General features: G+C 53.4%; 1 protein-coding gene across 2 annotated transcripts; it reads left to right on the forward strand.

Annotated features, from left to right (window-relative positions):
• The first annotated feature begins 955 nt into the window (after positions 1 to 955).
• On the forward strand, positions 956 to 22,649 carry PRODH (proline dehydrogenase 1). Of its 2 annotated transcripts, XM_074972320.1 has the most exons (14): positions 1,114 to 1,267; positions 2,009 to 2,217; positions 10,148 to 10,182; positions 10,739 to 10,888; positions 11,244 to 11,308; positions 12,029 to 12,145; positions 13,287 to 13,366; positions 13,965 to 14,046; positions 15,484 to 15,576; positions 15,967 to 16,113; positions 16,402 to 16,577; positions 16,662 to 16,760; positions 17,563 to 17,651; positions 21,337 to 22,649. In XM_074972320.1, exons 2-14 carry the CDS (start codon positions 2,012 to 2,014, stop codon positions 21,525 to 21,527), a joined length of 1,530 nt encoding a protein of 509 aa, XP_074828421.1. In that variant the 5' UTR covers positions 1,114 to 1,267; positions 2,009 to 2,011; the 3' UTR covers positions 21,528 to 22,649. The 2 variants fall into 2 exon arrangements, with proteins under 2 accessions (XP_074828422.1, XP_074828421.1); XM_074972321.1 differs by lacking the exons at positions 17,563 to 17,651; positions 21,337 to 22,649 and having other exon boundaries at positions 956 to 1,267; positions 16,662 to 16,764.
• The last annotated feature ends 2,138 nt before the right edge of the window (positions 22,650 to 24,787 follow it).

The raw sequence follows: 24,787 nt of genomic DNA on the forward strand, positions 1-24,787 counted from the left end.
AAAGACAATGGCCAATGGCTCTGCAATCAGAAGACTGGGTTTGATTAAGGAAGGCAAAGCCATACTGGGTATGTGCAGAGCATGGTGGGCTGCGGCACTGCAACGGTTACACCTTTCCCAACAGCTGAAGGGGAACCAGGCAAGATCCTAGCTCGCTGTGTTGTTCTTACGATGCGTGGCCATTGGATCCCAGATTCCCTGCAAATCCCTGGGTGCACCTACTTTCATGCCCCATAATGCACTGAGGCCTTCACAGCCTGGGGAGATGGAAATGTAACCAGGGAGCTGCTCTTTGATTTCTCTGACACCATCAGGGGCCTGTAGTAGGTTCAGGTCTGAGGGGGCAGGTTAGGGTTTGGGGCACAGTCCCTAGGGGCAGGTTAAGGAGTGTGTTGGGCATAGTCACTAGGGGCAAAATAGGGCAGTTGGGTTACAGTCCCTAGGGGCAGGATGGGGGGTTGGGGTACTGTCCCTGGTGGCAGGATAGGGTGGGTTTGTGCCACCATCCTTAGGGGGCAGGTTAGGGGGGATTGGGTCACAGTCCCTAGGGGCAGGCTAGGACTGCTTCGGGACAAGGGTGACCACATAGCAAGTATGAAAATAGGTGGGGGGTTAATGGAGGGGAAATAGGTGCCTGTATCAGACACAGCCCGCCAGGAACACAGGACTGGAGGGGAGGGGTCACGGAGTCCAGCCCCCACCCCCCATGTAGGGCCCTTCATAACTCTGACTGTGGGTACTGCTCTGCTATGTCAGCGCACCAACAGGCGACAGGGGGCGCTGCAGGGAGGGGGCGGGGCTACACCCTAAGGGGGCGGAACGCTCCAGATAGTGGGCGGGGCGTGCCAGGGGCGGGGCTACGCACTAAAGAGGCGGGGCACTCCAGGGAGGGGCGGGGGGCAGAGCTCCCTCTATTTAAACCGGCTCCGGCCGGCGCCCGGCAGTCTCCCACATCATGGCGAGCGGTGCCCGGCCTCTGGTGGTCCGCGCTGCCTCCAGCCTGCGCTCTCCCCGCTGCCTCCGCTCCACCGCCGACGCCCGCCAGGAGCAGCCGGGGGAAACGGCGCCGCCTCCTCCGCCCGAGCGGGGCTCGGCGAGCAGCGAGACCGGCCCGCGGGGGACGCCCCGCGTGCAGCCGCTGCCGCCCGCTGTGCCCTTCGGGGACGCGCGGGAGGCGTTTCGCAGCAAGCGCAGCGCGGAGCTGGTGCGGGCTCTGGTGGTGCTGGGGCTGTGCACGGTGGAGCCGTTGGTGGCGCGGAGTCGGCAGGTGAGCGGAACCCCGCGGCCCCGTGCGCGGGGCGGGGGGTTCGGAGCAGGCTCGCCAGGGCTCGGCTGCTGTCCCGCGGGGCTAGCTGGGGGCGTCTTGGGAGCGGTCTGGGCCCCTCAGGGCTGCTCCTGTGGCCGCGCATCTCCCGGCGCTCTGCAAAGCAAGGTGTGGGCGTCCGGGCAAGGCACAAAGCCTCAGTGACGCCCCCCCGCGAGTCAGCTAGGGGACCCCTCGAGCCTGCCTGTGACTGATGCCTTCTGGCCTCCTTCCTCCCTTAGACGCGGGCACTGGGGTGTCTCTGGACGGGTGCTGGGAGAGGGGGTCTGGGGTCAGGTGCTGCTAGAATCTCATCTTTGGTACGATTGTCATGGTCTCACTCCCCCCCCCCCCCCCCCAGCACGGACCGAGACCTGGGCTCCATCCCGGTGCTGGTACGGAATGGTTCTGGGACCTCGGGAAAGATCATGGGACCTCCCTCCTCTGTATAAATGGGGGTTGTGATTTGGACCCTCTTAGTGGCTCTAAAGTGCTGTGGAAGGGCAGAGCTCTGGTGTGACCAGCACTGGCTGGAGCCTGAGGTCAGACTAATCCATGGCCCTGCAGCTACTGGTGCATCTGGGTCTTGGCATTCCCAGAGCACTGTTTCTGAGAGTTAATGCAGAGTTGTTACCCCAGGTGTGGCGGGGCAAGAAGGTGCCTGTGCTGGGGAAAGCTGTCTTACACGGGCTTTGTGTCTTGCAGCTGATGAACCTCAGCCAGAAGCTGCTGGGGCAGCAGCTGTTTGAGAAGCTGATGAAGATGACCTTCTATGGGCAGTTTGTGGCTGGCGAGGACCAAGCGGCCATCAAACCCCTGATTCAACGAAACCGTGCGTTTGGGGTGGGCTCGGTGCTGGACTATAGTGTGGAGGAGGATCTGACGCCAGAGGAGGCGGAGCGTAAGGAAATGGAGTAAGCATCTGAGTGCTTCTCACTGCTAGTTTGCAGATTGCAGGCAATTAAAAGCAAAGCTTTAGGCAACCTGTGCTGAGGGATGTGAATAGAATCGGAGAATATCAGGGTTGGAAGGGACCTCAGGAGGTCATCTAGTCCAACCCCCTGCTCAAAGCAAGACCAATCGGCAATTTTTGCCCCAGATCCCTAAATGCACCCCTCAAGGATTGAACTCACAACCCTGGGTTTAACAGGCCAATGCTCAAACCACTGAGCTATCCCTCCCTGACCTATACAACATGGCTAGTAGTGCCAGACCTCCCAAAGCTTGAGATCAGAACTGGGACCACCTTTGGGGAGCTTTTGTTGTTCATGAGGGGAGCAAGAAAATAGAGCTTGGCTCTTCAAACCTCCTGATGTTCAAAGGTATCCCAGGGAGTGCTGAGAGGGGGATAGAGCTAGTGTGTGGGGTGAGATGAACTAGGCAGCTGGTTGTGCTCCAGTAGTGGATGTAACCTAAGGGGGAACCATCTGGTGAGGATTTTCCCTTTTTTACCTGCCTCTGTTATTCCAGGGCTGCTGCTGGCACAGGAGGAGGAAGGATCTGATAGTGTGAGTTAAGCTCCTTTTTTCAGGCCTTGTTGCTCAAGCAGCCTAGTTATAAAAGGGAATGGCTGGAGCTTGTTGTGTCCATGATGAGCTTTCCTAGGGAATCACACCCCATAATATGTGATGTCCAGGTTTTGATTTGGCTGCTTCTGTTCTGTCTTCTGGTCCCTTTGCTTTCCTTTCCTGGCCTTGCTTCAGGCCCATGACAGCTTCATCATATCTGTTCTCCCTCAAACTTACCTTAAGGTTAAGATTTGAGCTGGTGACTTGGGAGACAGTTTCACGCTGTTACATGTTCACCATGGCCATTTCAAATCATTCGCTCATTCACACTGTAGTTTGTGCTGCATGGACGTGCTGACCTTGCCTTGCTGTTCTGGTCATGTTCTCCTCAGACTAGCCCATGTGTGAAAAGAGAACGTACAGTTCAGATTTCTAGCTTCCCAGGTGCTGACACTGCTCCGCTTTGGCACCAAAAAGCCACCCATCCACCCCTGCCTCCAAAGGATAGTGTAGTTGGAAAATGCTCAGTGGCACCCCTTCTGGGACATCATCCCTCCTGCATGCCCTTTCTCAGAGCCTGAAAGGTGGGGCGAAGCATTTACATGTTCCTTTTCCTGTGTGGAGAAAGGGCCTCTTTTCTGGGATCCCAATTTGAGATGTCTTCAAAGGGTCTGATTTTTAAGAAGTTCTGAACACCCACCCTCTGTAAATTTGGTCCCTAAGCTGTCTTAGGTTGGATCCCCAAAATCACTGGTCACTTGGAAATTCAGGGCCAGTGCATGTTATGCTCAGTCAGGACCCGACCTGTGTGACCCGACACTCTGATCTGTACATCCTTTTCAAACCCGGAGCTGCCTCTGCTGTGGGATCAGAGCTGCGTTTGGCAAAGCCGGGTTGTCTCTGGCCTGTGGTGTTGAATGGAACCTACACCAATACAGCATGTGCTTTGAACCCATGTGCACATGGTCTATGTCCTCCCCGCAGGGAGGTGGGCTCAGTGCTGCTGAATCCTCAAGCCTGGCCTGGGGCAGTTTGCTGTAACCTTGGTAGTGGGCGAGGACTAGATTACTGTGGAGCACCTGCTGCAGTTGAAGGGAAATTGTCTTCTCTGCCTCCGCCTGCAAGTACCTGGGACAGAATGTGCCCTTTCAAACTTGCCAAGGACTTGAGCTTCTTCCTGGTAATGCAATTGGTCAATAAGGCCCATCCCCTTCAATTTGATTGGCTGTCATAGAGGCAGAGCCTTTAGGTAAGCACTGGAGCTGCCAAGTTCTGTGCTGCTTCCCAGAAGGCTCAGATTGAGTACCCCCTTCAAGCAGCTCTCCTAGCCTGCCTGCCTCCGCTGGGAGCTGGTGCAGGGATCCATCACCATCCTCTCGGAGGTGTCCTTGAGTTCTGCCCCAAAAGGACAATTTCTTGCAAGACTTGTGTCCCTAGATTCCTCCCAAGGTTTGTCTATGCTACAGGTTACATCTGTATAACTTGTCCCCCCTCGGTTATGAATAAGCCACCCCCCCCAGCAACATAAGTTACACCGACCTAAGTGACAGTATGGACAGCAGTTGTCAGGCGAAGTCTCGGAGAGGTGGATTTATTATGCTGACTGTGTTACCTGCACGGTCTAGGGCACCCACCTTTACCTAGTTCCTAGGGATCAAGGTGTACTCTTCTGTGGGTTTGCAGGACCTTTTTACCAGTGAAAGAGCCTTGCACAGAAATTCTTAACCTCCCTCTGTTAACAATCACAGAGCAGAATACACATGCTAAGAATACAATGCTGTGCTCACCAATCCTGGTCACGCAGGCAGACTTTACCTGTTGGCGAGGCAAGATCGGTCTCAGCTGAGTTCTTGTTGCTGCACGTCAGGGTCATGCATAGGATTCTAGCAGCTCTGCTCTTGGGCTGTGTCTTGGAGGTGAGTTCTTCTTCCAGGTCTTTCTTTCTTTTCCTTTTTTTGCCCAGCCAGTCTCCTTCTTGGAACCCAGTTTATACAGTGAAACTGGAGTCCTGCTTAGCTATACCTTAACCCAGGGGTGGCCAACCTGAGCCTGAGAAGGAGCCAGAATTTACCAGTGTACATTGCCAAAGAGCCACAGTAATACCTCAGCAGCCCATGCATCAGCTCCCCCACCCTGCTCGCAGCGCCTCCTGCCCACCGGCAGCCCCACCAATCAGCACCTCCCCCTCCCTCCCTCCACCTCCCAATCAGCTGTTTTGTGGCATGCAGGAGGCTCTTGGGGGAGGGGGAAGGAGTGAGAGCATGGCAGGCTCAGGGGAGGGGGTAGAGTGGGGGTAGGGCCTGTGGCAGAGCCAGGGGTTGAGCAGTGAACACCCCCTGGCACGTTGGAAAGTTGGCACCTGTCACTCCAGCCCCAGAGTCAGTGCCTATATGAAGAGCTGCATGTGGCTCCGGAGCCCCAGATCGGCCTCCCCTGCCTTAACCAATCATTTTACTAAAATGTTATACAGTTCCTTGTCCAATCCTAACATATTGCAAAACAATTCTTTGTCTAATCATACCCCACCACCTTAGTTGATTTAAATCTTGCAAAATTAGTTATGCAACAGACAAAGAACCAGACAGATAAACAGGGAAGCAGGGACCATAGACAATTCAAAATAATGAAGTAGAGACTTCACAACCACAACTGTTGAAGTGATTCCTTGCCAGACAGAAGATGATCAAACAAGTTTTTTTTAGACATCCGAAGATCTGTATCTGGTGGTGGTGGGTACTATTAATGTAATATCAGGCTGTTCAGAAGGCTCCTGCACTGCCTGATATTACATTGTTTTAAAGTAATTTAGAGGGAATGTGAGGATGTGACCTTTTGCTTCTTGGGTCATGGCTGCTGCTCCCCTAATGTGGCTGCAGAAAAGGCCTCAGACCTCACAACGGGAGAGCTCTCTCCCATTGGCATAGGGCATCTTCACCAGACAGATTGCAGCATCTGTGTAGCTGCGCCAGTGTAGGGCTTCTAGTGTAGACTAGAGGGTGCTTGTGTAAATCACTGAGTTGAAGTTACCCTTATTTCCACTCTAAGCCCCTGTTTTCAAGCATTCAGAACTTTCTGAAACTTCATTTTTGGGTAAAAAATGTCCCGCCTTGACCATTGTAAGAATTCCATTTTTGTAAGCTGGAGGGAGAAAATTCAGCTGCTTGAGAACAAGGATCAACGGGTGAGGGAAGGGGAGTGCCTCGCCAGTCATTGAGACTATGCCTGCCCGGCACACAGCAGAGCTGGCTGGGGCAGAAAGCTGAACATGAGATGGTTCTCACTGCCAAGGACATCTCCAGTGTTCTGGTGAAATTTAGTTTTGATTTGGTAAAGCTGTGACTTTTGACCACCAAGAAGCTGGACGTACACAGTGCACTTGGCACAGGGGTTTATGCTAAGCTGGTAATGGTTGTGCTCTCTCTGTAGGTGTGGCTAAGTTGGGTGTGCAGTGAAGAGTGTGATGGCAGAGGGAGCCCTGCTCTGCCCTGGAACTCCACAGCTAAGGAAATTGATCTCTGTTTAGCCGTTATCAGCTGGCAATCTCTGTGCCCTTGCTGCTGTGGTGCTCAGGGCTAGACCAAGGCAAATGTTGTGGAGATATTTTTCATAAAATTCCATGCTAAATTTTTATCAGTTCACTGTGCCCATTTTTGCATCCTCTGTTTTGGAAAATGGGGAAATTGAGGCCCCAGCCATTCCCATAGAAACACTATGGCATAGTCGTCTGTGTTGGAGCAACAATGAAATGCTTTCTCCCCAGAAGAGCAGCTTCAGCTTCTGCCTCACCATGAGGCTTTCACCAAAGCAGAGTGGTCAGAATTAACCCTCCAGCCAAATCAGACTGCGTGTGGACAGTGTTTTGTAAACTGGGCTGTTTCTCTAGGGCCTGGAGCCTGGCTTAGCTTTGTGAGTTCTGGCAGAGTTCTTGATGCTGTGTAAGAAATGAGCCTGATTCACCATTCCCTTGTGCACTTAGTGCAATGGGGCTGGTTGGTAGCATATCACACCCACTGCACAAGGTGCAGGGCAATGGTTGGCTGAGTCCAGAGACAGCAGAAATAGTGTCCAGCGAGTCTGGGGATCCAGTGACATCTGGAGTGCCCGTTAGACATGAGGTGGGCCTCACACAGGCGCAGCCACAGCATACTAATAGACTCTTCCCCCCCCCCCACCCCCTCCTTGAGAACCACACAGCAAAACCAATGACTGCCCATCATCCAGCTAGCTAGGAAGCTGCAGCTGTTCCTCTTGGTGGGAACCTAGTAACCCTGATTGTCACTCAGAAACTGGATGACTGTAACTAGGAACATCAGTCCAGGCCTCTTTAACTGTAGCCCATGTGTTTCACGGCAGCACCAAGGCACGTGGCACCAGAATGCCACTCCAGGTTCAAGTCACTGGCTTGGTCCTAATCTCTAAAGCCCCTGCTGGGCTGTGACCAGGCCTCCAGAACACCTGGTTCTTGCTGTAACTCCAGAGACCACCGCCCTCATCATGGCCCAAACTCCAGAGCCAGCATGATGCTCTTGGCCCTGAATCGGAGGCTCTTCCAGGGTGGTCCCAGGCTGTGGGGCACTGTGCCAAGTAGATCAAAATACACTTTAGCTCTGCCTCCTTCAGAGCTGGGCTGCCCATAGGAGTTCACAAATGGGGAAGGAATTGAACCACCGTCAGCTGAGCCCTGGGAGATGAGAGGTGCTACTATCAGGTGTGTAATTCCTCCAAACCCTGCCAGACCTCCGGGCTCTGGGCTAGTCTCATCTTGTGTGCGCATGGAGCTGGCTGTTTTGGCACAGGGTGTGTTGGTGTCCCAGCAGGCTGCTTTGCACTCTGTTAAAGGGGATGTCTTTTCTCTCCTGACAAGGTTTATTCCCTTGTTGCTCCATCCCGTAAATTGTTGTAGGCAAATATTTATGCAAGTCTGGGTTATCTGCTGTGAGTTCTTTGCTGGCTGGGACTAACTTTCCAAAAAGGACACGGGAGCTTGTCTGCTTGTTCAGCTGGGAAAAGGCTTTTCTTCTTTTTGGCTTTATTAAAATGCAAAATCCCTTCTATGAATGCACAATTCTGACCAATACTTTAAAAGCCCAGGCCAGGAACCAGAAAGCTGCACTGTATTATACTGCGAAAGGAATGCTGAGCAGGTGGGCATGTTGATACATGAGTGCGCTCTCCCATATTAACAAACCAACAGGGAACTTCTTGCTGCTGTTCCAGTTTGTGTTTTACTCGGCCTGGCGCAGGGACACCAGGCGGGCCCGTTTCACTTCCTGCTACTTAGCCTCTAGCTGCACAGTTGCTCTTGAAAACCCCAAGGGCTGGGCTACACAGTGTACAGATTTGAAAGCACATACAGTTAATCCAGTGCAACCCCTTAGTGTAGGCACAGGGACACCTGCATAAAAGGTGCTTATTCTGCTAAATGTACAACGCACTCAGTGCTGTACGGGGATCACTGCACCAGCACTACGGAGTTGCATGGCTTGAACTGTGTCAGTCTCCAAATTGGTACACAACCGGGGTAGGCTGGCCCTAGCAAAGCCTAGTGTCTGCACATTGAAAATTCCTTGTTTCTAGTGAAATTAAGAAATCCTCTTCATGGATGGAATCTGGGGCCTGCCACCCCTAGCATGTCCCTTGCCCAGCAGTACTCGTAGGAGGACTGTGCCTTGCTGTATTACATGTCCCTTGCTCCGAGCTCTGTGGCTGCTCTCTCTAGGCAATACCTCTGTTTGTTAAATGCTGCCTCCTGACTTTTCTCTTTCAGCTTTCCCTTAGGGGGGTGAGGAGGGGCTGGTATTTGCAGCTCTCTGGGCTTGTTTGAATTGCTGGTGTTTCCTCCACTCACTGCCACGATCAGATTAATGCACACCTGCAGAGGCAGGTGGGGTATTGCCTATGCTGCTCTTGGTCTTAGTAGTGCCATTGGCCATAGCAGAGAGTATGCAAAACGCTGAGTTCAGCAAGGGGGCCCCATGCTGCTGTGCTCGCTGCAATTGGACGTCTTTGTAGCTTGTTCATATGGAATTTCATTCTGCTTCTAAACCAACCAGGACCCATTGCTGACCCCAGGGCCCCACCAGTCCTTCCCCCCAGCTTCATGCTAGTCCTAGCCACTTGTTTATATGCTAATCTACGTTGCCTCTGGTTTAGAGGAGAGACTCAAATTAGCAGGAGGTAGTTTTGCATGAGGGTGGTCCCTCTCGCTGTCCCTATCAAAATCCGGCCAAACAGTGCCTTCCAGCCTTGCTGACGGCTTGTGAGAGATCGTTTGCTGCATATGAGGGGACTTGCGCTTTTTTTAGAAAAACCTAGTAAACTAAATACAAAAAATATTAAAATTAGGGCTGTCAAGCGATTAAAAAAAATTAATTGCAATAAGTCACACTGTTAAGCAATAATAGAATACCATTTATTTAAATATTTTTGGATGTTTTCTACATTTTCAAATATATTGATTTCAATTATAACACCGAATACAAAGTGTACAGTGCTTGCTTTATATTTTTTTATTACAAATATTTGCACTGTAAAAAACAAAAGAAATAGTATATTTCAAGTCACCTAATACAAATTCTGTAGTGCAACCACTTTCTAATGAAAATTTAACTTACAAATGTAGAATTATGTACAAAACATAACTTCATTCAAAAATAAAACAATGTAAAACTTTAGAATCTACAAGTCCACTCAGTACTACTTCTTGTTCAGTCAATTGCTCAGACAAACAAGTTTGTTTACATTTACGGGAGATAATGCTGCCTGCTTCTTGTTTACAGTGTCACCTGAAAGTGAGAACAGGTGTTCACATGGCATTTTTGTAGCTCGTGTCACAAGATATTTACATGGCAGATGCACTAAAGATTCATGTCCTTTCATGCTTCCACCACCATTCTAGAGGGCATGGACACTGGGGCAACTTTGCTCTCCTCACCTATGGCAGTTTCTCCACCCCAGAGCTGGCTGCCCCGTGGGGTGGGGTAGGGTAGGAATCTCCGCTAACATTTTCCAAGGCACTGAAGGTCCCACTGATTTTCATGTGGCCGGGGGTGGGGGGGTTTGCACATGACTGACTCCGATGGGCTTAGGCCCGAAGGAGGCTTTGGAAAATATCCCCTTCCCCACCAGCAAAGTGCTCTGGCCCTGGAGGCGTGTGAGAGAAGCGCTTCTATGAATGGCCATTGCTGGAGTGAAGAACAGGGAGGATGAGGGGCTTGTGGGGATCTGGCCAAACCCCAGTGGCCTTTTGGGTACAGGGAGCTGACCCATGTGAAGCCAAGAGAGCTGGTTGTGAGGGGGTTGGACTGTAGTCTCACCGTCTGCTTCCTTCCTCTAGGTCCTGTACCTCTGCATCTGAGAAGGAGACGGGGGGTGAGTGATGCAACCACTCCTCACACAGCCTAGTTGGATGCTAATCTATTGAGACTCTGGCCCAGACCATCCTCCCCAACATGCTCCAGGGCTCTGGGCCTCACCCTTGCCTGGGGCATGATGGCCAATTGTACCTTGATCTGTTCGTAAACCCTGAAAACCCAGGCACAGACTGTGCGTTTAAAGTGCTCCGGGGGAGCCTCGGCTCGTGGGGGTCTCAGATTGCTACGGTCTGGCAGCTGCTGAGTTCTCACATAGGTATTCAGACTAGAACATCTAATCTGCGCTTGTGCATAGCACAGGCCAGGGAATCCCGCCCCACGAGTCCTGCCTCCAGCCCATTGGCTTGTGGCTGAGCTAGAGCAGATCTTCTAGAAGGACCTCGATCCAATGAGAATCTAGCCCTGGGACTTTCTCCTAGGGCCTGAGAGATCCCCGGAGGCTTGGGCTGATGGGAATGGTAAGAGTAAGGGGGTTTGTTCCAGGGACATGTGGGCTGTTTGCGATCTCCCCCACTTTGCCATGTCTGCAGCACACTCCCCCTACCTGTCCCCAGGTGCCGCCCAGAGAGAGAAGCAGTACCGTGCACATCGGGAGTTTGGGGATCGCCGGGACAAGGTCATCAGTGCCCGCACCTACTTCTATGCAGACGAAACAAAGTGTGACCAGCACATGGACACGTTCCTGCGCTGTATCGAGGCCTCAGGTAGGTGCCCTGCATGTGCCACCCCCAGAGTGCCCCTGTGTCTGCTGTGCCTGACTGTCCCTCTGGGAGCACCTGGCAGTGTGCCCCTCCTCGAACAGGCTGCATAGTCACCCCCGGGCCATGGCTCTCCGGGTGCCCTCCTGCTGCAACTGTCAGCGCTGTGTGGCTTGCTGCAGAGGCCAGGGGCTGCTGCAGTCTCTGGAGGGTATCCAGCAGGGGCGAAGGACAGATCTGCCAGCTCAGATTGGCTTTCTAAATTCCTCCTCCCTCTCTGGATTCCCCTGGACTGCTTTCCTTTACTTGCACTGGAGTTATGGATGCTGCAGTCACCTCAGCTCTCTCCTGCTTTGTTTAGGTAGCAGCTCAGAGGACAGCTTTTCGGCCATTAAGCTGACGGCTTTAGGAAGGCCTCAGTTCCTGGTGAGTGACTTTTGGTGCCAGGGCTCACACGATGGCAGAGGGAGAGGCAGGGAGGAGGGGTGCTCAGGCTGAGACAAGCTCTGGGAGTTACTTGGAGACTGTTCCTCTGCAGCTCCTGCCACCTGGAGGTGGCTCTGGCGTGTGAAAGGATGGCGGCCCCTAATGCTGGATGAGGGCTTTGGGACCAAATCTGCCTCACTGCTCTCCTTGCAGGCAGCACCCCACCACTTGGGCTCAGTGCAGCGAGCTGGGTGCCAGGCAGGATGGTCCCTCCTGTCGGGTCCATGCCAGGCACATGCTTATGGATTGTGTCTGTCAGTGATGCTCAGTAGACTCCCTGGGGAGACCAGTGTCCTGATCAGGGCAGCAGCTTGGGCCATAGTCCATTCCTAGAGAGTCAGAGCTCCTATCTGATGTAGAAGGGCCTGAGCTTGCCTCTTGCTTTGAGGATGGAGATCTGGCTAAATGCTGGGCTATCTCACTGGGACCCCTGCCTAGTGTCAGCTTTAGGGGCCTTGATCTTTACTAGGAGGAGCCTGGGGTAGTGGGAGGTGCCAGCACTGTCCTGTTTGGGGCCCAGCAGGGCCAGTCCTGCTTACTTGGCGTGGCAGAGTGCCCAGCTGGGTGGATAGTGCCCTTAGGGTACAATCACGGCGGTGGGTCTGAGCCATCCCCGCTGGGGAGAGGAGGGGGAGCTCACCCTGCAGTCTGCTCCCCCAGCTGCAGTTCTCGGAGGTGCTGATGAAGTGGAGGAGGTTCTTTCACCAGATGGCAGCGGAGCAGGGCAAGGCCGGGCTGGCTGTGGTGGAGACTAAGCTGGAGGTGAAGAAGCTGCAGGTGAGCTGGGCGCAGTGCTCCCAAAGGAGCGGTCTTCCCCACTCTGCCCCATGGGCATCTGTGCTGCTCATGCCTTGGCTGCATCACCCTCCTGGGGGACTGTTCCCCCACATTTCTCTGGGGGTTGTGAAATGCTCTGGGGCCTTGGGTCAAAGCACTAGGGAGGGCTGAGTTGCTAGAGAGAATTCTTTCCCAGGTGTCTGGCTGGTGGGTCTTGCCCATGTGCTCACCATATTTGGGGATCGAAGGAATTTTCCCTCAGGTCAGATTGACAGAGACCCTGCGGTTTTTTGCCTTCCCCTGCAGCATGGGCATGGGTCACCTGTTGGCTTGAACTTGTGCAAATGCTGGATTGTTTGTAACTTGAAGTCTTTAGACCCTGATTTGTGGACTTCAGTCACTCAGCCAGCAGTGAGGGGTCTATTACAGGAGTGGGTGGGGGAGGTTCTGTGCCCTGCAATGTGCAGGACCTCAGACTTGATGTTCAGGATGGTCCCTTCTGGCCTTAAAGTCTGACTCTGGGAGGAGCATTGTTCTGGTTCCATGCCCAGTGAGCAAAAGAGCATGATGCAGCAGCTAGTATAATCCGCGCCCTGTCGCTCCCTTTCCAAGCAGGCTCATTTCTGTGCATTTCCCCCAGTCCTTCCCCTGGGCTGCGGTTGCACTGTAATCCCCATTCCCCTTCATCGGTCCCAGTGCACTGTAAGTCTTTTGAGATTTATTGTTGCCCCTTCTAGGCAGAGCAATGTGGGGAGCCCCTCTTGTGCCAGTACCTGTGAGGTCTGCCCCAGGTGCTGGTGCATGTGCCTGCATAGCTCCTGCAGTAGCCCTCTTGCAGCCATGAGGCTAGCGCTCCCTTCTCTCCCAAGAGCTGCTCAGCAGCAGGGGAGAACCCCCTGGGAAGCTCAGAGTGCCTGTTTGGTACCATTGAGCCCACGGGGGCTGTCTGCATCTCAGCCACCTGGTGTTATGGTGTGCAGGGACTGGCACAGTCCAACCCCAGCCATCGTCTCGGAGCAGGGTCATGGCTCAGGGCAGAGTCCAGGCCTGCAGTGCAAAGGCAGCAGGGCTGCTGCTCACTGCAGCGTTTGGGGACAGCAAGTAGCAGCAGGGACTCTGACCTGCTCCTTTCTCATTGCAGGAGGCCCTGGCAAACCTTGGGATTGCGACCAAAGCAGAGAGCCAGCACTGGTTCACGGGCGAGGACCTGGGTGTGTCTGGGTGAGCTCCCTCCTGGGCCACAGCCAGCCTGACCCTCTGGCCTTCCTGGAACATGCTGCAGAGTGAGGAGGGGTGGGGGTGCTATGGAAAGGAGCATGTGGAGGGGTCCCAAAGGCTTCCATTTCAGCCAGTGTGTGTACTGTCAAAGGGACTGGGGTAGGAGGTGGAGAGGGCAGCTTCCCAAATTCTAGAGCAATGGCTCAGGGCAGGGGTCCTGGGAGAGGCTGCCTTTCTCAGAGGCCAGGGAGCTGCACTGGGAAGGGGTAAAAAGTGGTGGTGGCCATGTTTGTTGTAGGCATTTTGAGGGGAGTGTTAGTTCTCGGAGCCGTAGCTGGCTCGGGTGGAAGAGTTTGACTGGATAAGTACCCAGAGTTGCCATGCTGATCCTGCTGCTCTGCCAGGCTCCTGGTGACCAAGGAAAATCCCAGTGCCAGGATCTACACCCAGGGAGCTCTGCTGAAATCCTCCCCAGTTGGGCCAGGACAGGCAGCAGTGGCCTCTGGGTCACTGATCCATCCCAACTAGTGAGGAAGTTGCCAGTGCACCCCTTGGGGAGTTTGCTTGGAGCTGGCGCTAACGAGAGTCTTTCTGGCTGCAGCACCGTGGACTTGCTGGACTGGAACAGCCTGATTGACAGCCGAACGAAACTCTCCAAGCTGCTGCTCATCCCAAACATGAAGGTGGGTGAGTGGCACTATTTTGGCCCAGGGAGAGGCCCCAAGGGAATCCTCCTGAGCAGTAGAGCTCACCCCAGGTAATGGCACGGAACACTGCAGCTGGAGAGTTCCCTTGGTACCATACCTTCCAATGTTTTAGCCAGTCAGTTCTAAAACTTCCAAGTAACCGGGATCAGCCAGTCACATGGGAGGTGCTTCCTGTCAGGTACTTCATCCTGATACTCGTCTGATCCCTTGATTGCATCCCATTGCTTCTACGTACACCATGCACCATAAAGAATTCTCTTCCCTTGGGGTCTGCACCCTTCAGCCCTGGGTTACCCTCTTTCTTGAACTGGATGGGGGAGATGGTTGGTCAGATGCACATGGTGGAGCTCCTTTAACACCAGTGTATGCAAGTGAACTCCCAGGCTAAGCAGAGCCCTGTGTGGGAGCAGGTCTGGGGGGAGGGGTGGCTAGAATCCATCTGCCCTGGATGGGGAAAGAGTCCAGGGTCCTCTGTCTGAGGCATTCCTGCCTCTTGGGGATCCAGCTCCAGCAGTTCAGAGCTGTAGCAGCGCTGCAGTACCCCCTCGTGGCTGGGCTGGGAGCTGGGCCCTGCGGGTGTCAGCAGCCGAGCTGTGCTCTAATCTGCTCTTTCCAGATGACAAGGTGGGGTTGGGAGGGGAGACCAGCCTGGGCATCCGCCTCAACCCCACCTCTGCACAGCCCAGTGCTGCTGTGCTGGCCTGAGCAGAGAAATGGGTTGGACTCTCACCAGGCTGTCTCAGCCAGGCCTGTCAGTGGAGCCATTCGCCTGGCATGGAACTAGGGCAAGTTCTGGGCTAGGGGTGCAAGCATTCTCCTCTCTCAAACAGCTTCTTGGGGGGGCTCCTCAGATAGAAGGGCTCCATCCTGCTTCCCAGGCCCTGCCGGGCCAGCAGCTGCCATTACCCCAGGCACCTAACCCTCTACACCAGGGGTTCACAAACTGGGTGTCGCACTCAGAGGCTTGCTATGTGAAAGCGGTCACCAATAAAAAAGTTTGAGAGCCACTGCTCTACGCCCCTTCTGTAACATCTGGGGAGCAGCAGCTCCAGCTCCCAGTCTAAGGTGGCTGGTGCACAGGGTTGGTGAATGGGGCTGGGGGGCTGCCCCTTAGAGTCTGGAGCATGCTGGTACTCCTACTCCTTGGAACCTGATCCTAGCTGGCCCCCCCCCCCACACTTTGATGCAGAGAGCTCAGCACACAGTGCTTGTCCCACATGCCTGCGTCCCACGTGTGTAAATGGGGAGGGAGTGAATAGCTGCATGGGCTCTCAGGGTTAGCGCTTGTCCAGAGGCCTTGTGCCATGTCCTGCTCTGCACCTTGGGTGAGGAAGGGAAGGCTTATGGTCTGTAATGTCCAAGCTGTGGCCACGGGGGCATAGCACTGAGGCTGTCCGGTGCTTCTCCTTTCAGACTGGCCAGTTGGAGCCCCTGCTCTCACGCTTCACCGAAGAGGAAGACCTGCAGATGAAGCGAATGTTGCAGAGGATGGACATCCTGGCCACGGTTAGGAGCAGCCCTGCCTGGACTGTCATGGGGGTCTTGGTGGGAAGTTTCCAAGCCGGGGTGGGGTAGAGTGGGCCCTGACCTCAGGGTGAGGGAGATGGACCTGCTCACCCATGACCCAGCATGGCCTCAGTGCCAGAAGCGTTTTGGGTGAGCCCCAGATTGTAAGCCCTGCTCTCTGTGGCCTGTACGCTGCTGTGCGAGGGTCACAGGGCTCTTCTAGCAGGTGTTCCCTGGAGGCATTGGCCTGCAGGGGTGAGTGCTGCCATCTGCAGGACCCCTGCAGTACTACACACAGCTGTGGGCTCAGCATTGGCCCTGCAGACTCCACCTGGGCAGAACCCATTCACTGCTTGTGGCCTGACCTGCGGAGTGTTCTTCCCCTTGCAGAGAGCCCTGGAGCTGGGAGTGAGGCTGATGGTGGATGCTGAGCAGACCTACTTCCAGCCAGCCATCAGCCGGCTCACCCTGGAGATGCAGCGCAAGTTCAACATGGAGAAGGCAGTCATATTTAACACCTTCCAGTGCTACCTGAAGGTGAGGGTCTGGCCAGTGCCACCTGCGGGCAGGGGATCTAGGGCCCAGCAGTATGCGGGGTACAGCCTGCATGCCTGAAGGGCCCCAGATGCAGTGGTGATGGCAGTGCTCCAAGCAGTGGTGGCAGGCAATGGGATGGAGATAGGTCATGCTGCAGGAGGGGGTGCTTCAATGCCAGTTTGTGCAAGCAGCCCTGTCTCAGGGCAGAACTACTCCAGGAGCAGGCTTGGAGCCTTGCTCCCCAGACAGCATTTCAGTGGATGTCACCGCTCCGTCTTTCCACTGCAGGAGGCATACGACAACGTGACGATGGATATGGAGCTCTCTCACCGCGAGGGCTGGCACTTTGGGGCCAAGCTGGTCAGAGGCGCATACATGGAGCAAGAGCAGGCTCGAGCTGCCCAAGTCGGCTACGAGGATCTCCTCAACCCTACGTATGAAGAGACCAGCGAGATGTACAAGAGGTAGGAGGGCCACAGCTGGGATGCCGGGGTGAGGAGGTGGTGCCCTGGGCACTTCCCTGGGCCCACGTGTGATCTGTCCTGCAGGTGCCTGGACTACGTTCTCAAGGAGATCAAGTATAGCCGGAAAGTCAGTATGATGGTGGCATCGCACAACGAGGACACGGTGAAGTTCGTCCTTCGCAGGTAGGGCACTGATGTGGCAGCGTGGCAAGAGCCATGGGTGCCAGGCCTCGAATAGCAGTGGAAGACGGTGCTGCAGCAGAGCAGCTGTGTGGGAGCCTAGCGTGGGGCTAGCAGGGGCTGCTGCAAGAAGGGATTGAAGGGTGGCAGCAGAACTGTGTGGGTGACGTTTGCACAGCATCTGACTGCACTAGGAACGGTGGCTGGCCATAGCTGGGGAAAGAGGCTGGAAGGGAGAGGGCCTGTGCATGGTCTGGAATTGAATTCATGTACCTTCCTGTTTCGTTAGGAGAATAGCCCCAGGGCTGCTATTGAATTGGGGCCCTTGGGTGTCTGGCAAATAGGAGACCAGACACTGGCAGAAGCCGCTTTCAGGAAGGGACTTGCTTGCTCTGTGGTGACCTTTCTGGCCTGCAGGTGTAAATGTGTTCGCTCACACCAGTGCTGAATACCAGACTCCTGGGTTTTTGTATCACTGGGTGTATGAAGGCCAGCGGCCAGACAAAGATATGCTATGGCTGTAAACTGTTCAATACAGCACTGTGTGCTGGGCAAGGGCATGTAGTGATTCCAGGGAAGAGCTGTGCCTGGCACTTTGAGGGGACGGGCACTAGTTACCCAACTCTGCTGTGCTTCTCTTGCAGTCTACTTTTTTACTCTGGGGGAAGTTAATTTAGGCCTGTGGGCAATAGATCTCTGAAAAAGGAGCAGGATTCTCATGGTCCCTCCAGCTCACTGTCAGTCCTTCTAGTGTAGTGTTTCCTGCTGGGCATCTCCTGGTGTGACTCTGGTGATTCCATTACAGAATGGCAGAGCTTGGCATTCATCCCTCTGAGAAAAAGGTGTACTTTGGGCAGCTGCTGGGCATGTGTGACCAGATCACCTTCCCTCTGGGTAAGTGTCTGGTGTATTCCTCTTGGTGCCCAAGATGGGGAAGGGGTTGCTGTGCTGCTTTCAGTCAGTGAGTGGAGATCCATCTGGCTGATCTAAAAAAAAAAAAAAAAAAAAAAAAAAAAAGCCTTGAACAAGATCTTTCATGCGTGATTACTAGAGACGAGTCATGAGATAGGAGGCTAGGTGTTATCATGGATCAGAAACTGGCTGAGAGGACAAAACAAGAGGAATACATCGCTTTTGTCATGGCCAAAAGTTAAGAGCAGGTGCCAGAAGGCTGCATGTAAGGAGCAGGGTTTAGTGATCTGGGAAAGGGACGAGTAGTGAAGTGATGCAATTGGCAGAGGATGTAACTTAGGTTAGTCAAGTCCAACATGGGCACGGCAGCGCTTCTGAGGGGCCTATCCAGGCAAGAGGACAGCTCAATGCTGAGCAGTGCAGGAGAGGACACAATTAATAGCTTGTGCACCTTGCCACATTGTAACTGTGTCAACTCGGGACAGGGACCGGCACGTGTGTCCAGCTTACTGAAGATCTGCTCACTGAATGGTTGTGGTCAAGTCAAACAAGATCTTAAGGTGCATAAGAAACAGGACTGACAATATAGTCGTAATGCTATTCTACAAATCAGTGGTTGGTGCACATCTGGAGCCTGTGTACTGTACCTTTCACCCTATCTCAAAGGATGTTGCACAATTAGAGGGGGCACAGAGACAAGTGACAATGACCAGAGGCAGGAAAAGCTCTTGGATGAAGAGATGGAGAAGACCGGCACTGGTCTCCTATGAAAGGAGATACATAAGGCATATGAAAAGTATATAAAATGGCTGATCTGGAGAAGGGAGATCATGTGCTTGTCCTCTGTCTTAGCACAAGAGCAAGGAACATCCAATGACATTGGAAGGTGAAAAATTCAAAGAATAGAAAAATGTTTTCATTCTAGGTGTAAGGAGACTGTGGAACTCACTGCCTCAGTGTATTATTAAGGCAGAGAACTAGCCACATTCAAAGGCTATTGGACACTTCTATGAGTAACAAATAGCCCGAGGAGTTAAATGCAATTTAAAAAGCTCAAGAAAAGACATCAACCCTCCTGCTTCTGGGTTGGAGCCCACTAACTACTGGAGGTCAGAAGGGGACTCCCCTGGGGCAGGTGACTATCCCATCACTACCTATTGTGAGATGTCTTGCACCTTGCCCTGAAGCAGGATACTGGCCTAGTGGGCCATAGTGCTGACCCAGTCTGGCAATACCTGTGTGCACACAGGCCTGGCTGCAGGAGCTCTGATGCACCTTCACGGTGGACCCGCTGGCTGCTCTTAGTCACTAAGGCTTGTGGGACAACTGGAAAAGCTGAGTCAAGTGGTTTCTTCTCCTTGGCCTGTGTAAGTAGCCATGGCATCAGATCCCATCCTCCGCAGAAGTCTCCCCGCATATTTTGCTGACACATGCATGTTAGCAGAGGAATGCTGGCGAGTGCTATGCCTAGAGGGAAGGGGTAGAAACATGTGCATGATGCTGTGGCTACTGTGGAACTAAATTGACATGGGAATGTCTTGTGGGTGGAGTTGTGGTGTGGTCTGCCTGTGGCACTGTGCAGAGCTGCCCAGCGCTGCCCCACCCTTGCTTTAGTGACTCGTAGGACATCACTGTTCTAGCTGCCTGGGCTGGCACGGATGAGGAGTGCTGAGGTACCCAGTAACTGTTCACATGCCTGTCAATAGCGCAATGGCGGTGCTGGGCTGTTACTCCTCACCCCACTGGAGTCACAGCAGTTTCCGTGGCAAGCTGAGGGTGGCTTGGCCTCTCTGGTCTCCTTCAGCCAAGTCACTGGCCCGTTGGCTGGAAAAGACCACGTTTATGTCATAACTTGGGTATTTTTGGTTGAGTGCTTCTTGAATTGGCCCAACCCTCCCTGCTTCTGGGGTTTCCCACAGTTTCCTCCTGTGACACCAGCCACTTCTCTCTCTCTCTTCCCCAAGCTCAGGGGAATTCCCAGTTCTCCCCCACCCCTACCTTTTTCAAGGGGATCCTTTTTTTAAGGGGATCTTATGTGCCTCTCAGGACTACTGCTGAATGTTTCAGACATGTCCTCTATGGCTCATCTTCCTCAGCTCTGCTTCATGGGAGAGTCACTTAGGTTCAGACTGGAGTCTGAACCTTTCTCTCTTGAGTCATAGAATCATAGAATAACAGAGTTGGAAGGGACCTCTGGAGGCCATCTAGTCCAACCCCCTGCCCAGAGCAGGACCAATCCCAACTAAATCATCCCAGCCAGGGCTTTGTCAAGCCTGACCTTAAACTTCCAAGGAAGGGGATTCCACCACCTCTCTAGGTAATGCATTCCAGTGTTTCACCACCCTCCTAGTGAAAGTTTTTCCTCATATCCCACCTAAATCTCCCCCACTGCAACTTGAGACCATTACTCCTTGTCCTGTCATCTGCTATCACTGAGAATAGTCTAGATCCATCCTTTTTGGAACCCCCTTTCAGGTAGTTGAAAGCAACTATCAAATCCCCCCTCATTCTTCTCTTCCGCAGACTAAACAATCCCGGTTCCCTCAGCCTCTCCTCATAAGTCATGTGTTCCAGACCCCTAATCATTTTTGTTGCCCTTCGCTGGACTCTCTCCAATTTCTCCACATCCTTCTTGTAGTGTGGGGCCCAAAACTGGACACAGTACTCCAGATGAGGCCTCACCAATGTCGAATAGAGGGGAACGATCACGTCCCTTGATCTGCTGGCAGTGCCCCTACTTATACACCCCAAAATGCCATGGGCCTTCTTGGCAACAAGGGCACACTGCTGACTCATATCCAGCTTCTCGTCCACTGTAACCCCTAGGTCCTTCTCTGCAGAACTGCTGCCTAGCCATTCGGTCCCTAGTCTGTAGTGGTGCATGGGATTCTTCCGTCCTAAGAGCAGGACTCTGCACTTGTCCTTGTTGAACCTCATCAGATTTCTTTAGGCCCAATCCTCCAATTTGTCTAGGTCCCTCTGTATCCTATCCCTACCCTCCAGCGTATCTACCACTCCTCCCAGTTTAGTGTCATCCGCAAACTTGCTGAGGATGCAATCCACATCATCCTCCAGATCATTAATGAAAATATTGAACAAAACTGGCCCCAGGACCGACCCTTGGGGCACTTTGCTAGATACCGGCTGCCAACTAGACATGGAGCCATTGATCACTGCCCGTTGAGTCCCTTTGCTGGTACCTTCTAAGCATTTCCAGAATTGTCCTTCCGCCCTTGTAGCACCTTGGGCCTGCTCTTGCTCCTCACTACACCCTGTCTTGAGGTCTCTGCAGATCTCTACTTGAAGCATGAAAGGGTTCAATGTGCCGCTGTCACACCGTAGTAAACGTGGTGGGGTGTAACAAAGGAATGAGAAGAAATGGTGTTAGCAGATTATGTAGGGTGACTTTTTTCTGTTGGGCTGGGAAAGTGCTGCCTTGAGGCCAGGGTGCAAATTCCTTTGCTTGAGAGGTTAAAATGAGTGCTGTCTGCACTGAGTAACTTTCTAGAAGCATTTTCCAGATGGAATTCCAAAGTCTTGCTCTGGGAGGCCAGATCCTGAGCTGGTGTGAACTGGTATCTCAGCAGTCAATGGAGTGGGATTGATTTGCACTAGCAGAGATTCCTGCCCACTGTATCCTGTAAGTTACCTTGATTTCTCTCCTCAGGGCAAGCAGGTTATCCAGTCTACAAATACGTTCCCTACGGCCCTGTGAACGAAGTGTTGCCGTACCTGTCCAGAAGGGCTCTGGAAAACAGGGGCTTCATGAAGAGAGCCAAACGCGAGAGGGAGCTCCTCTGGAGTGAGTTGAAGAGAAGACTGATCACTGGCAGCCTTTTCTGTGATCCAAGCCACTAACCTGGCCTGCCTTGGGCTGGGATATAGAAGTAAAACTGCTGTCATGTGGCGGCAAATATCCCAGACTGGCAGACCTAGTGGCTTTTTAATAGAACTGCTGCTGTTTTTCTCCAACTACCCTTCTCCACCAATCTCAGTCCTCTGCGAAGACACTCTCTAGTGCATTAATATCTGACCTGCACCAGTGACCCTCCAATAAACATCTCGGCTGCAGGCCCATGTCACTGCCCCTGCTGTGGGATGGTTCAGCAGCAGCTGTTTCCTTAAGTTAAATGCAGTTAAATGTTGTCCTAGGACACCATTGCCTCTCTGGGATTTAATACAACTGCAGAATGGCCCCTAGTTAAAGGCAGGGCTTTGGGAGAGAGCAGCCACAGGTGTAAAACAGTGGGAGACTCGATCATGTCCCTGCAAGTCATAGCCACCTGCTTGTGACTCCATCCAACTTCCTGGTGCTGGCACGATCACATTCCTGGCTCCTAGGAGGATGGATGGCATGCCCCAGGGGTCAAAGGTTAAGTCATCAGAAAGCAGTTCTAGCTTGGCACCCCCACTAGCTCTCCAGGGTGGGGTGAGGATGGTGAGAACTGGGTGTTCATACTGTAGTGGGAGGTTCCATCCAGGCAGCTCTGTGGCCTGCACATTGTTAGGGGTTACTTAAATCTTGAATTGTGTCCTCATGTGGGGGAATGTCCCTGGTTTACAGATGGGGAAACTGAGGCACAGAATGATTTGTGATGGGTCTGAGGTCACACGGGAAGGAAGTCTAATAGAGCCAGGAATGATTCTCAGGCTAGTGCCTTCATCACACCCTTTCCTGCCCCACCTCTATACCCTCACCAGCCAAAGCCTGTAGCCCTGGCGGTTGATGCTGGTCACTAGAGCCCAGGGCCTGCCTAGCTGATGGAATGTGTAGGGTGGGAGGAGATTGGTGAGAAACAGTAGCAGAGCATGCCAGTGGGGTAATGCCTCTCCAAGCTGCTGCTCAACCTATCTGTGAACAGAGTCTGGGGGGCAGCGCGGCTGGTCTCTGATGCACAGACTGCACACAGCCAGCCTCTGGCAGCTCTTCCCTTGTCCTGCAGCTGAAGGAGGAAGGGTGGGGTGCTGACTGCAACACAAGGGGAAGCACCTGTGCTGGGAATGAGGTTAAATTGGGTGGGGGGGGGTTCAGGGAGGGAAGGGGGAATGTGCTGCTTTAGAACAGAACTGTGTTTTTTATAAGTGGCCCAGCTGTCTGCACCGCTGGGTTTTCTTGGATTTGTAGCTGGCTGCGGTGACAAAAGAACTGTGCATGTATTAAATCTACCAATGTTCCCAGACCAGCATCAGTGCTGTTTGTCAGGCCCGTGAGCCTGGGCCCCAGGGGAGAAGGACCTCCCCCTCAGCAGTCCTGGCTGGGGCTAGCACGGTCACGTTAGATGAGTACTGTTGAGTACCTCTTAGCAATCTGCTCTGAGCCTTCATCCTCAGCCCCAAAGCGAGTAGCAAAGAGGGCAGGGAATAAAATGCAGGCTGCTTTTGGAGGAGGGAAAAATTGGGGAGCCAGGGTCTTGTGCGACTCTAAGGTGTGTGGGTGGAAGGGCCCTAAACTTTCAAACTGCTGTCCTGCCTCCTCTAGAAGAACTAGCGCAGAGTGTCCTTTAAAATGACTTGGTAGCTGCTGGGCCTATTGCCACTGTTTGCACCTACTCCCGGGGCCCAAAACTGATCCCACAAATGCAGAAGGGGGGGAGGGGTCCCGCCTTCCCTGCTGCAGGCCAGGGGTCTAAGGCATGCCTGTGAAGACGTAGAGGTATCTGCCTCTTGCAGTTCCCTCCTCCCCTGGTCAATCCGCTAGCTGAAGTGCTGCCAAGCAGGGTATAAAACAAAGTAATGTGGAAATGGTTTCCTGGCTCATAAAGCTTCCCCTTCAGGAGAGGGAGGAGTCTAAAACAGCTTTCTTTCATTAGAAGACCAGGAATGTGCCCAGCTGCCTTTGGCAGTGCACAAGGGAAAGGAGAAAGCAGCCCTTCGTTCTCATTCTTGATTCTCCTGCTGCAGGATTTGAGTAGTGCCCCTGCCTGAAAGGTGTTCAGGGGATTAGCTCTGCTGCAGCCCCTAGGAATGCTACCCTCCTTCGTTCCCCCTCTGGGTTACTAGAGGCTGTATGGGCGGTGGGTACCCTAGACTGTGGGAGGCTGTGCCTCCCCAAACAGCCAGGCGTGGCTCTGAGCATGCTCTTCCCCCAGACCCCTTCCTGCTCTGCTGCTCCTCCTGTGCGGTGGCCCCAGCTCAGGCTGGGGCCATGCCTCCCAGGGCTGTGGCGGCTGCAGCCGCACTGCCCACCTTCCTGGGGCTGTGGGTACTAGCCTGGGGCAGGGGCCTGCCTCCACAGTGGGGGACTATGGGCTCTGATGTGGAAGGGGTGGGGCTGGGAGCTAGCCTCCCCCCAGCCAGTGGTTCTCACGCTGCCATGACAGACTCTTTGCTGCTAATGCAGCTGCTAATGCAGCTCCTGCTCCTCCTCCCCTCAGCACACAAGTCTTCAAGCAAAGTCCTTGGGAGAGGGCTTGCTCCCCCTGGTGCTCACACGAAACCACCACTCCCCCCAGGTAGTTCTCACCCTGAAGATAAGGGCCCTACTTACATCATTACCATTGTGTTCACCACTGTCACGACCTCACCCACAAATTGCTGTCTAGTGTGGCTGACTCAGGATGTTATCAGTATTGTAGCCATGTCAGTCCCAGGGCATTGGGGGTGGAGTGGGGTTAATACCTTTCATTGGACCAACTTCTGTTAATGAGAGGGACAAGAGTGAAAGCTTGTGGCTAGGGGTGTTAGTGAGAGTCTCATGATCTGTGATGAATTCAGTGAAACCCCAGCTCCTGGAATCATGAATATGGGAGAATCTCAGCTGACCTTTAAAATAAGGGTCGGTTTCTAGCCCTCCTCCGTGGGGAGAAAAGCTGGAATGTGGCTCCTAGAGGCTGGGATGGAAACACCAGAAGGTCAACGTACAGAACCTGACATTTTTAAAGTCGCAGGATTTTGAAGGGCCTGATTTGTGATTCATGATTGGAAGCCTTAGGGTTCACAATAGAGTATCAGCAAGTGTTGCACAAAGTTCCTGCTGGAGTAGAGAGGTGAATAGTGGTGAATTTCGTGAATAGTAAATGTGCCCCAAAAAGTTCATGGGGAGGGGCACTGCACCTACTCACTAATCGGGGTCAAATTCAGCCAGTAGTTTCACCTGGAATGTGTTTGGAAAAGTCACG

Source organism: Natator depressus, chromosome 15 (genome assembly GCF_965152275.1).
Source record: "Natator depressus isolate rNatDep1 chromosome 15, rNatDep2.hap1, whole genome shotgun sequence".
NCBI lineage: Eukaryota > Metazoa > Chordata > Testudines > Cheloniidae > Natator > Natator depressus.

Bases quoted from the DNA above. Each gene is read 5' to 3' on its own strand.
- PRODH (XM_074972321.1), top strand. From the start codon at position 956: ATGGCGAGCGGTGCCCGGCCTCTGGTGGTCCGCGCTGCCTCCAGCCTG. The intron at 11,309-12,028 runs GTGAGTGACTTT...CTGCTCCCCCAG, and splicing joins TAGGAAGGCCTCAGTTCCTG to CTGCAGTTCTCGGAGGTGCT. The intron at 12,146-13,286 runs GTGAGCTGGGCG...TTCTCATTGCAG, and splicing joins TGGAGGTGAAGAAGCTGCAG to GAGGCCCTGGCAAACCTTGG.